General features: G+C 41.6%; 1 protein-coding gene across 1 annotated transcript; it reads left to right on the forward strand.

Annotated features, from left to right (window-relative positions):
* Positions 1 to 4,547: 4,547 nt before the first annotated feature.
* On the forward strand, positions 4,548 to 14,117 carry LOC149744018 (THO complex subunit 3). Its single transcript, XM_089905162.1, has 6 exons — positions 4,548 to 4,883; positions 5,683 to 5,839; positions 7,251 to 7,455; positions 10,795 to 10,956; positions 11,076 to 11,176; positions 13,585 to 14,117. The coding sequence occupies exons 1-6, from the start codon at positions 4,617 to 4,619 to the stop codon at positions 13,746 to 13,748; spliced, it is 1,056 nt and encodes a 351-aa protein (XP_089761288.1). The 5' UTR covers positions 4,548 to 4,616; the 3' UTR covers positions 13,749 to 14,117.
* The last annotated feature ends 1,045 nt before the right edge of the window (positions 14,118 to 15,162 follow it).

A 15,162-nucleotide genomic window follows, 5' to 3' on the forward strand; every position in this document is an offset into this window, starting at 1 on the left:
TTCTTTTGTTGTGGAGCATGGGCTGTAGGTGATCGGGCTTCAGTAGTTGTGGCACACGGGCTCAGCAGCTGTGGCTCGTGGGCTCTAGAGTGCAGGCTCTGTAGTTGTGGTGCACGGGCTTAGCTGTTCCATGGCATGTGGGATCTTCCTGGACCAGGGCTCGAACCTGTGTCCCCTGCACTGGCAGGCGGATTCTTAACCACTGTGCCACCAGGGAAGCCCCTATATATGTACTCTTTTTAAGATTGTTTCCATTTAGGTTATTACAAGATATTGAATGTAGTTCCCTGTACTATACAGTAGGTCTTTGTTGTTTATCTATTTTATATATGGTAGTGTGTATCTGTTAATCCCAAATTCGTAATTTATCCCTCCCCCACCATTTGTTTTATCCATCCTGGCATTTGAAAGTTTGATTATAATCTATCTCAGTGTGGGTCTCTTTGAGTTCATCTTACTTGGAATTTGTTGAGCTTCTTGGATATTTATCTTTCATCGAATTTGGGAAATTTCCAGTCATTATTTATTTAAATACTTTCTCTGCCCCTTTATCTCTTTCTTCCCCCTCTGGGACCCCCCTCCCCCGCCCCGCCAAACAACACATACGTTGGTACACTTGATAGTGTCCCACAGGTTCCTCAGGCTCTGTTCATTTTTCTTCAATCTTTTTTTCCCCCCTGTTACTCAGAGTTCCAAAACAGTTACATCAGACAGATTCTTCTAGTGCAACTGTTGTCTATGTGGGGAGACAGATTCGTGATTCTTTCTACTCTGCCATCTTCTCAGAATCCTCCCTAAACAGTTTGTACAATAAGTGATGAGGTCATTTTTTTGGGTGCGGGAATCTGCTTTAGTTTCCAATATTACCTAGGTAATATGATAGAAATGTAATACCTTTATAATTAAAATTCTAAGCTGCTAAAATCAAGCTCTGTATCCTTTCCTTAGTTTGATTTCCTCACTTCTCTGACCTTTGTAATGAGTCTACCTTGCCCAGGAGACCCAAACCTCTCCCACCCCATAATGGTCTTTTTGATGTGTCAGCTTGGCTAGGCTACAGTCCCCAGTTAGTCAATCAAACACTAATCTAGATATTTCCATGAAAGTATTTTATAGATGTGATCCATAATCAGTTGACTTTAAATAAAAGAGATTATTTTATATAATCTGGGTGGGCCTGAGTCAATCAGTCGAAAGGCCTTTAAGGCAGCACTCAGACTTCCCTGAGGGAACAAATCCCACCTGTGGAAAGTACCTTCAGCCAGTGCCTGAGAGTTCCAGCCTGTCCATTCTGATGGCCTGCTCTATGGATTTCAGACTTGCCTACCTAACCCCCACAGTGGTATAAAATAATTTCTTGCAATAAATCTCTGTAATATATATCTTTCACTAGTTTGCTTCTCTGGTTAAACTGATACACACCTATACGTTGAAGATTTGCCAGAAGTGACATGCTCCTTCCTGTTTTCTTTTGCAACAGCAGCTTCTCCAAAGTCCCCCACCAACAAAGGACTTATACTTCAAGCCGCCCTCCTTCCTTATCTACTGTTCCTTCACTGTAGGATGTCTCCCTCGGCCCCTGAAAATTCCCTCTACACATCCTGGCATTTCTGGAATTATTATCATTATTATTTTATTCTTTTAGATGTTGGGGGTAGGAGTTTATTAATTAATTTATTTATTTTTGCTGTGTTGGGTCTTCATTTCTGTGTGAGGGCTATCTCCAGTTGTGGCAAGCGGGGGCCACTCTTCATCGCGGTGCGCGGGCCTCTCACTGTTGCGGCCTCTCTTGTTGAGTAGCACAGGCTCCAGACGCTCAGGCTCAGTAGTTGTGGCTCTCGGGCCTAGTTGCTCCGCGGCATGTGGGATCCTCCCAGACCAGGGCTCGAACCCATGTCCTCTCCATTAGCAGGCAGATTCTCAACCACCGTGCCACCAGGGAAGCCCCTGGAATTATTATTTTTGATCTGATTCTGCCCTGAATGACTCAAGTTCCTATGACACCCATATATAAAAACATCCTGCAGAGTCTGAGCAAAGATCAGCTCCCAAAGAGAATTTCTGGGTTGCAGAAGGGACTATAACAATGGTCCATCGACTATATTTTTCAAAAAATGTGAAGATCATAATAGCATGGAAATGCTGGGGAATTTTTATATAGATTCAAGGAGACTAAGGAGACATGATACAGTATAAAATCCTAGACTAGATCTTGTACTGGAGGAAGAAAAATGCTCTAAGGATATTAGTGGGTAAACTGACACAATTGAAATACAGACAGTAGATTAAATTCTATGTTACTGTTCAAATTACCAAAGTTTATAACTATGCTAGGGATAGGAAACAGAATATCCTTATTCTTCGGAAATACTCATTGAAATCTTTAGGTGTAAAGAATAATGATGTATGCAACTTACTCAAAAGAGTAATACGTGTATGTATAGACACAGCTAATGGAACAAATGCTAAAACCAGGTGAACCTGGGCCATGGGAATAACAGCGCTCTTACTACTCTTGCAACTTTTCTGTAAATTTGTTAGTTTTTCCAAACAAAAAGTTTTTTAAAAAATGGCCCATGCCTCTGTTCCCCTGAATTTTGTCTCTTTGAGACTCTCTGACTTCAGTCTCATAGTCCCCAGAAATGTGCTATTACAACTGTCTCAGTGAAGAGCAGTGGGATACACTTATCACAACTGAGGTTCTAACATTTGTGTTTAAAGAATATAGAAAAAGAACTCAGGGAAAATGAAATAAAAAACACATAACATACAAAAATACAGAATTAATACAGAAATTCAAAGAATTACATTTATAACCTAGAGGTTTCAGATACTAAGAATCAGAGTGTAGAATTTGAAGTCAGTACCTCTAATACCAGCCATGTGACCTGGAGCAGGACATTTTACCTCTTCTTTCTTCAGTGTCCTTATCTGGGACCAAGAGATATAAATTCTCAGTGTATGTAGGAAAAAAAACATGCGAGCATATGAAGAAGATTCCTGAAAATGAAAGCTAAGGAGGGAAAACTAGATACCAAATAATCTCCCACCCCAAGATCTTAGTGATGTCATCAATATTCTTTGGAGTCTAAAAAGCTTTGAAGTCTCCAAGAATTTCTAGTTTTAAAGGGGTAGGGAAGTGAATTGGGGAAAGAAAAGGGCCTCATTTCCTAAGGTCCCTCTCAGAACCTTGTGCTTTATATGAGGACTCACTTAGTATTTAGGACCTTATGACACTCTCCCATGCAGCTGGTGGAAATGTAGATTGTTAGAACTTCTTCAGGTGTTTTGGCAATATTTATTCAAATAAAAAAGTGCATATGTGCACAATGAAGTTTGTATAGGGATGTTCACTGCAGTATTGTCCTAAAAGCGAATCATGGACACAAAATGTCCACCAAAGGGATCAGTCAAATAAACTATTATGCATCTATATCATTAAAGACTGCATCCATGAAAAGAATGAGACATATGCATATACTGATAAGAAATGATTTCTTACAGGTGTTTACCATAGAAAACAAGTTATGTAAGGAATTCTACCATTTTGAGGGGTGGGGTAGGATACACACACACCTATCTACCTCTCCCAAGGTGCTTATTTACACTTAAACTATCTCTGGAAGGCCACAAAAGAAATTTAACAATATTTTTTGGAAGGTATGGGTGTGAAGTGTGGGGAATAGTCTAAAGGGCATGACACAGGCAGACATTTACTTTTCACTCTGTATCTTATATATTTTTGCATATATGATCATGTGAATATAGCCCCTTCTAAAAACAAAGAATTTGTATATTTAAAAACATCTCCAAACCCCTTCCCAACACCTCCACCTCTCTTTCCTCCCCTCCCCCTCCCCTCCCTCTCCCCCTCCCCTCCCCCTCCCCTCCCCCTCCCCTCCCCCTCCCCTCCCCCCTCCCCCCTCCCCCTCCCCCTCCCCTCCCCCCTCCCCCCTCCCCCTCCCCCTCCCCTCCCCCCTCCCCCCCTCCCCTCCCCTCCCCTCCCCCTCCCCCTCCCCTCCCCTCCCCTCCCCTCCCCCTCCCCCTCCCCTCCCCTCCCCTCCCCTCCCCCTCCCCTCCCCTCCCCCCCTCCCCTCCCCTCTCCCCCCTCCCCTCCCATCCTACCTCCTCCTCTCCTCCTCCTTCCTCCCGCCCCTACAAACTCCTAGCCCTTTACCCGGCACAAGTTCACCAGCTCGTCCTTCTCCAGCAAGAAATTGAGAGCCTTCAGCATGTGGCTGACAGGTGGGGAGCAACCCTAGAAAAAAGGTGTTTCTGACTGACGGCAAACGGAGGTTTAGAAGAATTGCGTTGGTTTATTTCTTCGATTAAACAGGGATACAAATATATATACCAAGTAGTAGGTAAGGGGAAAATAAAGACCCTAAAAACCTTCTAACCGTTATTTGTAAAGAAAACTTAAAGTGGAACCCTGACTATTTGAAAAGGCAAAAGCGGGCGCGCGCTGCAGGCTGGGACTTGTAGTCCCTCCTGGATGGTCCACAGTGCGGCTGCGCGGAAGAGTGGGCGCTCTCCCGCGCGCATGCGTGCGGCGGCGGCGGCAGGGCTGACTGCAGTCCCGCAGAGTCAACCCAGCCGGTGTCCGGCCGCTCGGCATGGCGATCCCCGCGGCGTCCTTGGGGCCCTCGGCGCTGGGCCAGAGCGGTCCTGGCTCGATGGCTCCCTGGTGCTCAGTGAACAGCGGCCCGACACGCTACGTGCTCGGGATGCAGGAGCTGTTCCGCGGCCACAGCAAGACGCGCGAGTTCCCGGCCCACAGCGCCAAGGTGCACTCGGTGGCCTGGAGCTGCGACGGGCGTCGCCTGGCCTCGGGGTCCTTCGACAAGACGGCCAGCGTCTTCCTGCTGGAGAAGGACCGGTTGGTGAGCCGCTAGGACCCGGCCCAGGCTAGGGAGAAGGACTGTGGTAAAGCGAGGTGTGGTGGCAAGGAGAGAACGGGGGTGAGGAGTGTGGAGGTGAGGAGAGGGGAGGAGGGTGAAGGGGTGTGGAGACGAGGGGCGTGTGTGATGCGAGACAGAGGAGTATGAGGGTGAGGAGGGGGTGAACGGGCTGGGGTGGTAGGGGGTGAAGATGGGGATGCTGGAGAGGAGGACTGGTGGTTAGGGAAGGTGGCCGTGTGTAGGGAGTGTAGTAGTAAGGAGGTGTGAAGATGAGCGGGGAGTCGCGGTGCGGGGATAGTGAAGACCGGGGGTGAGGAGGATGGATGGATGGGCGGTGAGGAGGATGGTGGGGGTGTGGGAGAGTGGTGGGAGGAATTGTGTGGTGGTGAGGGGTGGCTAGGGGCAGTGGTGGTGGGCTCACTGTGGTGGTAAGGAGGGCCTCTCTGAAAATGATAGGGCCTCCATGGCAATGAGCAGGTGGGTTGGGACCCCTTGGTGGCAGAGTAAGGGTAGAAAACCAGAAAGAAGGAGGAAGGCCAGGGAGAGCAAAAGAGTAAGGGCATTGATGTGGAACCCATCCTCAGAACAGTTCAGACTGATTGGGGAGGAAGGGAGGGAGGATATTGGAAGGAGTTTGGGGGAAGAGGCTTGGAAGGATTTGACTCTCTAATTACCCAAACTTTTGTTGGTCACAAGATAGCTCTGTTTAAATAAGGTTGAGAAGTTACATGGGGAGGCAGGTACATATGGGTGAAGTGACATCTGTATTCTGTTCTTTCAGGTCAAAGAAAACAATTATCGGGGACATGGGGATAGTGTGGACCAGCTCTGTTGGCATCCAAGTAATCCTGATCTCTTTGTCACTGCATCTGGAGACAAAACCATTCGCATCTGGGATGTGAGGACTACAAAATGCATTGCCACTGTGAACACTAAAGGTGACTATTCAGAGAGTGGGCAGTAGGAAGATAAGCTACTTATAGTCATTCAACAAGCATTTTGCAAGTATCTTCTCTGTGCATGACCCTGTAGGTATAGGACATCCTGAGCTGAATAAGACAGTTTCCAGCTCCAAGGATATTAGGGTTTAGTGCAAGGAGAGAGACATATGTATAAAAAAAACACTAACGTAATATGACGTGGTCATCCTATAACGGAGAAGTCTACAAAGTAGATACCCAGAATGGAAATGCTTAAGTCTGCCTGGGGGAGATAGGGAGGGCCTCACAGAATTTGAGCAAACTCTTAGGGTAGCCATATAGATTTAGTGGTCAGGGTGCATTGGGTGAGCAGCTCTAGCAGGGAAGAGCATGTGCAAAGGAATGGAGAATTTGGGAAACTGCTGATAGGCTAGAATGGCTGATCTTGGAATAAATGGCTTTGATGGTCTGGGAGAAAATGACCTGGAAGTTGTGAATTACATTTACAGACTGTTTTTCACCACGTATTACCTTATAAACTTTGAGGCCCTTTATTAAATTTTATTGACTAAGATGTTATTGATTATAAGATGCATCAGTATTTTATGGACCATTAGGAAAGAAAATAAAGTTTTATTTATCATATAGTCATGATACACCGAAAATTTTGAGATGTATCCTGATGCATTCTAAGATACATTGTAGGTAATAAAGTGTGAAAAAATATGCATCTTAGAATCAGTAAAGTTGATGAAATTTTTAATTGATGTATTCAGTGTGGGCTACTGGACTTTATTGGCAAGACTTGTACCTGGAGGTGGAATGATGTGGTTTCCCCAACTAGACAACTGGTGATATGTGAGTGATTTAGGTGGTATATGGATGAACATTAAAAACTGATTGTGTATATATTTTAATGCCTACTAGAAAAAAAGAACTAGCCCATAGAATTTATTGCTAAAGGAAAGCTATTTAAGTAAAAATTTGGGGGGTCAATTTTAATAAAAATGTTGAGTGAAGAAAAATATAGCTGTTACATGAATAGTACAAAAATTGTGAAAATGGCATGTGAATGACTGGAGTTTGGGAAGTGCTGGTGTAAGAGTTAGAGGCTTTGGTGTCAAGTCTGGGTTTAGACCTTGGCTCTGTTACTTCACAGCTTTGACACTTTGGCTCATTTCTCTTCCATTTTTTCATCTGTAAAATGGGGGTAAAAAGTGTCCCTTAAAGAAACGTGAGAACTAAAGGGGGACATTTGTAGATGAATGTGCTGGACTCCCAGTTGATCTGTAAGTGGTAGTTCCCTTCTGTTGACGAGGACCTTAGTGAATGAGCTCTGGCAATAGCTCTAGTTTTTCTGTGATAACAAAATAAACTTCTGGAAGATCATGGGCTAACATTATCTTGCTGGTTATGTGTGGGTTCCCAGGGGAGAACATCAATATCTGCTGGAGTCCCGATGGACAGACCATTGCTGTAGGCAACAAGGATGATGTGGTGACGTTCATTGATGCCAAGACACACCGTTCCAAAGCGGAGGAGCAGTTCAAGTTTGAGGTCAATGAAATCTCCTGGAACAATGACAATAACATGTTCTTCCTGACAAATGGCAATGGTTGTATCAACATACTCAGGTGAGGGGTTCTAGCTGAAGGGACTGTCATATCTTTGCACTGGGTGCTGTGGTGGATACCAAGGTGAATTAGATGTGAGTCTATTTTGAAGGACCCAAAAGGACTAATACAGTTGACCTTTGAACAACACGGATTTGAACTGCTCCGTTCCACTTATATGTGGATTTTTTCAAGAGCAAATATTACAGTCCTACCTGATCCGGGGTTGGTTGAATCTGGGATGTGGAACCTTGGATACAGAGGAACCGTGGATACAGAGGACCAACTAAGTTATGTGTAGATTTTTGACTGTGCAGAGAATTGGCACCCCTAACCTTCTTGTTCAAGGTTCAACTGTAGTAATAAAGAATTCTAACCTCTCTTGAGCACCTTTGAACTAGGCATCTTATATTTCACTGAGTCCTCAGAGAAATCCTAGGGAGTCGATGGTGTGCTTCCCATTTCACAGATGAGGATCAGGGACTCTGAGTCACTAGTCAGCTGGTGAGCACTAGAACTGGATGCATTTGGAATTATAGCTAATTCGTACCCTTAAAGTCTCCACTTAAATATCACTTCCCCTCCAGGGAAGCCATCTTCACCCCCAAGGTTAGAAACTTATTTTGTGTACTTCCTGTTGGAAGCATTTCTCATTCTACATTATAATTGCATGTTTATTTCTCTATATCTTCCATTAGACTGTAAACTCCATGAAGGTAGGGACTGTATTTAACTTGTTTACTGTTAAACCCCTAGTGCCTAGCCCAGTATCTGCTACACAAAATTAGGATCTCAGTGAATATCCTCTAAATGAATGAAACTGTGGAATTGAAATTGAGATCTGTCTGATTCTGTTCTTTCTGTTATCTTGGGTGAGCAATGCAAGGCAGAGTGAAATAGGCTCTGTGTGAGAGGCTGGGAGTTTGCTGTAGAATCCCAAGGAAAGAAACTTATATTGATTGTGGCAGTTGGGGGTTGAAGGAGGCAGCTTCTGAGCTTGACCTTGAAAGATTAGTTGAATTTTAAGAATCAGCAAAAGGGAACTGCACAATGGACAAAACAAGTGAGAATTAGCATGATTTATTTAGAGAGTAGTTGGTAGATCAGGGTTGCTGGGAGTGGTGGCAGATAAAGTGTCTGAAGAGAGACGTCCTGAAACGGGAAGATAAAGCTGAAGTATAATTTGAGACCAGGTTATTTGGGTCTGGAATTCTATGCATAGCAATTTGAACTTTATTCTGCAGGCAGTGTTTCTTGTTGTTGTTTTTTTTAAGCTTTTTTATTAGAAAATAAAACAGATACAGAAAACCATGAAATATAAATGTGTAGCTTAATGAACTATTATATGCTTAACACCTGTGTAACTCCACCAGGTCAAGAAATAGTACTTTGCTGGCCACCTCAGAAGTCTTGCCATGGGCTTTGTCCTTCCTAATCAAAACTCCCTCCCCCCAAAACAGTCTTGATTTTTATAATATTTCTTTGTAGTTTTAGCTACCAAGTGTGCATCTCTAGATACTCTAATTTTGCCCACTTAAAAAAGTTTGATATGCCTTTTAAGTCAGCTAAACTACGGAGTCCCCCTCCATCCCTTTCTTTTACTTAGAACTTAGCTGTTGAAAAAGCAGGCTGTTAACCTGTGGAGCTTGTCCCAGTCTGGATTTTGCTGATTCCAAATGCTTGCTTATTTGTTGGAATTTAAGAGACATTTCCTCTAATCTGTTTGGTTACCCAGGAATATAGTTCATTTAGAGAAAGCAGGATAAATGGTTGATTCTTTCCCTTTGTCATTAGGTAATGAGTTAGTTCTCTGTCACCTCCAAAGATGATCACCTAGGGTTTTTTAAATAAAAAAGAATCATTATGGACTCATGGATTTAAGCATGGTAGAAGTGTTTCAGTCTATCGTAATCATTATCCTTATTGAAGCTCAAATTATCTTATTTTTGGCAAATGGGATCCTCTTCAAGTTGGTTCCTGAGTCGTTTTTTCTTTTTTTTTTTTTGACATAATCCTATTAGTCTTCAGTTTCTTGCTCTCTGGTATGACAAGATATGCCAGGTTCATCTTGTGTTTTTCCTGCCTCAAATCTTTAATCAGAAAATTCTGAGAATTCCTGGATTCTTCTACTAGAAAATAATATTGGAGCTAGGAATGTCCATATTGTTGGGTTGACTGTTTATAGACCTTTCCAGTGGACAGAGCTAAGAAGTATATGTATTGTATATACCTTAAAGATAAAATACTTTGTGAATTCATACTGATAACTTCCAGTTAAAATCTCTTTCCTTCCAAACTGAGTGCTCTGGTTCTCAGAGATGCAGGGGATTATAGAATTTGAATATCCCATGGTTGCTTATTACCTTCATCCCTTGTTACACATACAGATATTTCAGAGTAACAATACTACCACCACCACCATCACCAATATGATTGCTTAAAATAGTAAATTTTGCTTTTTGAATATGCTTTCCTCATTCTTCCTCCATTAAAAAAAATAGTACTATATATTGTCAGATTATACAGCTATTACATATTATACCTTAAACATAATATAATTTCCACAAGAAACTACGTATTTAATGCTCATTACCAGCCTGGTAAGTCTGGTACATCTCTAGTCACTGATTGTCAAAACTCACTTTCCAGTTTTGATTCCTCAGGAAGAGTTCAGGGGAACAAGATTCCCTGAGTTCATACTTATTATAGCTTATATACTTCTAAAATTTTAAGATACTTTATGGGGCTTCCCTGGTGGCGCAGTGGTTGAGAGTCCGCCTGCCCATGCAGGGGACACGGGTTCGTGCCCCTGTCCGGGAAGAACCCACATGCCGCGGAACGGCTGGGCCCGTGAGCCATGGCCGCTGAGCCTGCGCGTCCGGAGCCTGTGCTCCGCAACGGGAGAGGCCACAACAGTGAGAGGCCTGCGTGCCGCAAAGAAAAAAAAAAAGATACTTTATTATATTGTGCTTATTATTTGAACTTTTTATAATTAATAGTTTCGCTAGATATAAACATTTCAATTCATATATTCTTGCTGGTGTATCTTAAGTATGTTACTCCATTTTCTTTTCGCATAAAGTGTTACTGTCAAAAAGTCTGATGACAATCTAATTTAAAGTCCAGTAATTTTACTACTATACGTCTTCTTGTTGGTTAGTCTGGGTTCATATTCTCAGGTATGTGGTGTTTCAGTGTATTGTTTGACATCTTTTTATTTCAGGAAAGTTGTTTTGAAATTCCAGTCTTTGATATTTGTTCTGTTGTCTTACTTCCATTTTCTTCTTAGTGCCTCCTCTTACCGTCTTAGTACCACGGTCCTCTTCCCCCAGTTTGATTGCTGTTTGTCTTGTTTCTCAGCTACCCAGAGCTGAAGCCTGTGCAGTCTATCAACGCCCATCCATCCAACTGCATCTGTATCAAGTTTGATCCCATGGGGAAGTATTTTGCCACAGGAAGCGCAGATGCTTTGGTCAGCCTCTGGGATGTAGATGAGTTAGTGTGTGTTCGGTGCTTCTCCAGGTAAGCAACTCTGCCAGCACTTTCCTTGTTGGATAAATTTGTTTTATGTCATGTTGGGTGAAACTGGGCCCTCCTCTCACTGGGATATTTTAATGTCTCCTCTGTCTACTCTGTTATAGGCTGGATTGGCCTGTGAGGACCCTCAGTTTTAGCCATGATGGGAAAATGCTGGCATCGGCATCGGAAGATCATTTCATCGACATTGCTGAAGTAGAGACAGGTAACTATAATGAGACTCCTCTGTCTTTCATTTCTGGCCATCAGGCCTTCTCCTGTCATGTGTTTTCATCTCTGCTCATTACTACTTGGCCAGCATTAGTATAAATGGGTATTAGCATAAATGCCAGCATTAGCACAAACTCCTTAAGGCAAGTTTGTTTATTATGACTATTGTAGTCAGGTAATGGAGGGAGCAAAGAGTTAGGAAAGAAAGGGGCAGGTCTGAAAGAGAGTGATTAAAGAAAATATTTTACATTTTATTCAGTTTTAATTCTTCCATTATAACAAAATTTTTAAAATACAGAAAGGGAGAAGAATGAATGAATAAATGGATGGATGGATGAATGAGTGAATGATCCCACCATTTAAATACAACCTCTTTTAGCATTGCGGAATATTTCTATCTTTTGCCTGTATGTGGACTTAAAAAATACATATATACATTTTATAATTTAAGAAATTATTAAAATAGATGTGATTTGTTTTAAAAAGCAACAAAACAGAACTTGAAAATAGAAAAATGAGAGGTGAGTATTCATTTTACAAAAGAATTTCTCCAGATTTATTTTTTAAAGCAGCTTTATTGTTTTTGGAAATACATGATACTTTATTAAAAGAATTCAAACTATATAGAAAACTTCAAAGAAAGTAAAAAGCTTGACATTCCACGATTTAAAGAGTGCCACTCTTGATAGCATTTTGGTGAGCATTGTCCAGCCATCCAGACATGCAGCTCCTTCATGTCCCCTCGTGTTCATGTGATGCAGGCGTGCTCTCCTGCTGCTCCGGGGCCCTCCCTCCTCACCTGCAGGATCTTACAGCTTCTTACATGGCGATGGCTGTTGAGCTCTACTGCTGTTTTTAATGGGGTTTAGAATTCCATTGGCTATACCAGTATATACCTAAGCTGCCCCACTCTTAGATGGCTTCTGGTCTTTACACCATTATAAATGATTCTTTGATGAGTATCATTTTACTTATGTAGTAATCCTTTCGGGTAAAATTGGGATTGCTGAGTCCAAACTGCTCACATCTTGTCAGGAACCAAACTTCCTTACAGAAGAGTTATTGCAGTGTTTACTCGCAGCAGCAACGCATGCATGGAGTTAAAGGCCGAAAGGGAAATGGAAGGGGAGTAGCAGCCTCCGACACCATTTTTTATGTCTGTGTAACACAGAAATTTGCTCAGACATGTGGCTATAGATTGCCATATCCTAGCATTATGAAGAGTGGTTAACTGTCCCTGAAATAGATTACTTAAAAGAAAAAAAACAACTATATACAAAGCAGAAACAGACTCACAGACATAGAAAACAAACATGGTTTACTAAAAGGGAAAGGGAGTGGGGGGAGGGATAAATTAGGAGTATGGGATTAACAGGTACAAACTACTCTATGTAAAATAAATAAGCAACAAGGATTCACTGTATACTGCAGGGAACTATATTCAATATCTTGTAATAACCTGTAATGGAAAGTGATCTGGAAAAAAAAGAAAAAAAACAAATCAAAACTAAATCACTTTGCTGTACATGCTCTACACCTGAAACTAACACAGTATTGTAAATCAACTATACTTCAATAAAAAAATCTTCTTTATACACATACACACACATATGTATATATGCATATGTGTGTGTGTATATATATATATATATATATATATATAAACAGCTTTATTCAAATACAATTCACATACCATATAGCTGACCAGTTTGAAGTGTATAATTCAGTGTATCATGCATTTTTAAATCAGCACCACACTGTGAACATTTTACTACATTAATCTTAACTCTAAGGTTGAAAAAATGTTAAGCAGGACTAAAAAAAATGGCTTTGGAAAAATTATGTTTAACTTCCACAAGTAGGAAGAAAAATTTTTGGAAAAAGAAATCTATTTGCAAGTCATTGTGGTTTAGTAGAAAGATCTGTGGCTTTGGAAACAGACTGACTTCCTGTGCTGACTCTGCTGTTTCCCTTTTTATTTCCCCTGCTGCTTCCTTGAGGTGTGACTTAACTGTTCAGTCACCTGTTTCTTTATAAAATGGGGTTTAAAATCATTACTTGCCTTGCTGGATTGTCATTATACTTTATTAAGATAAAGTATAATCCATCTGATTCATAAGGGGTGCTCAACAAACAGCTGCTGTTGCTGTTTTTTCAGGAAGGGTAGAATCGGGTTCAGAGCACAGGCTCTTAAGTTAACTGGCCTGCGTTCACATCCTGCTCTGCCACCCACTGCCTCGTGACCCCTCTGCGCCTCAGTGTTCTCTGCAAAATGGGGTAGTAATTGTACTTATCCTATAGGGTTATTAAGCAGATTAAATGATTTAATGTAGGTAAGTGCTTAACGAGTATGGTCTCTTATTATTAATGTATTGATTGGTTTCTCTATATTGATTTTTATAGGAGACAAGTTGTGGGAGGTACAGTGTGAGTCCCCCACCTTCACCGTGGCTTGGCACCCCAAAAGGCCTCTACTGGCATTTGCCTGTGATGACAAAGATGGCAAATATGACAGCAGTCGGGAAGCTGGAACTGTGAAACTTTTTGGGCTTCCTAATGATTCCTGATAGGGGGACCTGATGTATGGAGAAGGCCCAGGCAGAGGCAGGCTTCCATTGTATAGTTAGTTTGGTCTGTTCTCTTGGAGTTGGTGGGCACCTAAAGTATTTATAAATTGGTATAAATTATACAAATCTTCTATCAGGCTGCCCATTCCAGTCTCCTTCGTATTTGTTATGGTAGCTGTTCCCGTTCCTTGCCCCCTGCAGGAGGGCTCTGCAGTGATGACACCAGCATACCTTGTCCTGTCTTTCTGCTTTTGGGGATATGGTGGACTTTGTTGGGCTTGCTTCTGCTTGCCACCTAGTTTGAAGGGGTGGGTGAGGAAGGGTGAGACGGGGATGGAGATTTTTTATAATAAAAAAGAAATACATTTACTGTTGAGAATTGAGCATTTAATAAAACTGACTTTTTAATTATGGGACTTCTAGGACTTTAAAAATTATGGTAACATTATCATTATTATTTTCTTATGTTTTTTTAAATTTTATTTTATTTATTTATTTATTTATTTATTTTTTTTGTTATCCATTTTATACATATTAGTGTATACATGTCAATCCCAATCTCCCAATTCATCACAAGACGACCACCCCCCGCCACTTTCCCCCCTTGGTGTCCATACGTTTGTTCTCTACATCTTTGTCTCAATTTCTGCCCTGCAAACCAGTTCATCTGTACCATTTTTCTAGGTTCCACATATATGTGTTAATATACAATATTTGTTTTTCTCTTTCTAACTTACTTCACTCTGTATGACAGTCTCTAGATCCATCCACATCTCTACAAATAACCCAATTTCATTCCTTTTTATGGCTGAGTAATATTCCATTGTATATATGTACCACATCTTCTTTATCCATTCGTCTTGTCGATGGGCATTTAGATTGCTTCCATGTCCTGGCTATTGTAGATAGTGCAGCAATAAACATTGGGGTGCGTGTGTCTTTTTGAATTATGGTTTTCTCTGGGTATATGCCCAGCAGTGGGATTACTGGGTTGTATGGTAGTTCTATTTTTAGTTTTTTAAGGAACCTCCATATTGTTCTCCATAGTGGCTGTATCAATTTACAATCCCACCAGCAGTTCAAGATGCTTCCCTTTTCTCCACACTCTCTCCAGCATTTGTTGTTTGTAGATTTTCAGATGATGCCCATTCTAACTGGTGTGAGGTGATACCTCATTGTAGTTTTGGTTTGCATTTCTCCAGTAATTAGTGATGTTGAGCAGCTTTTCATGTGCCTCTTGGCCATCTGTATTTCTTCTTTGGAGAAATGTCTATTTAGGTCTTCAGCCCATTTTTGGATAGGGTTTTTTTTTTTTTTAATATTGAGCTGCATGGGCTGTTTATATATTTTGGAGATTAATCCTTTGTCCGTTGATTCGTTTGCAAATATTTTCTCCCATTCTGAGGGTTGGCTT

Source organism: Delphinapterus leucas, unplaced genomic scaffold (assembly GCF_059928025.1).
Source record: "Delphinapterus leucas isolate spDelLeu-1000000601 "Yukka" unplaced genomic scaffold, BTC_Dleu_Yukka2 spDelLeu_asBTCV2_sq25, whole genome shotgun sequence".
Taxonomy (NCBI): Eukaryota; Metazoa; Chordata; class Mammalia; order Artiodactyla; family Monodontidae; genus Delphinapterus; species Delphinapterus leucas.

Excerpts from the sequence above, each read along its gene's own strand:
- LOC149744018 (XM_089905162.1), top strand. The coding sequence starts at position 4,617 with ATGGCGATCCCCGCGGCGTCCTTGGGGCCCTCGGCGCTGGGCCAGAGC. Across the intron at positions 4,884-5,682 it reads TGCTGGAGAAGGACCGGTTG|GTCAAAGAAAACAATTATCG; the intron begins GTGAGCCGCTAG and ends CTGTTCTTTCAG. Across the intron at positions 11,177-13,584 it reads CATTGCTGAAGTAGAGACAG|GAGACAAGTTGTGGGAGGTA; the intron begins GTAACTATAATG and ends TGATTTTTATAG.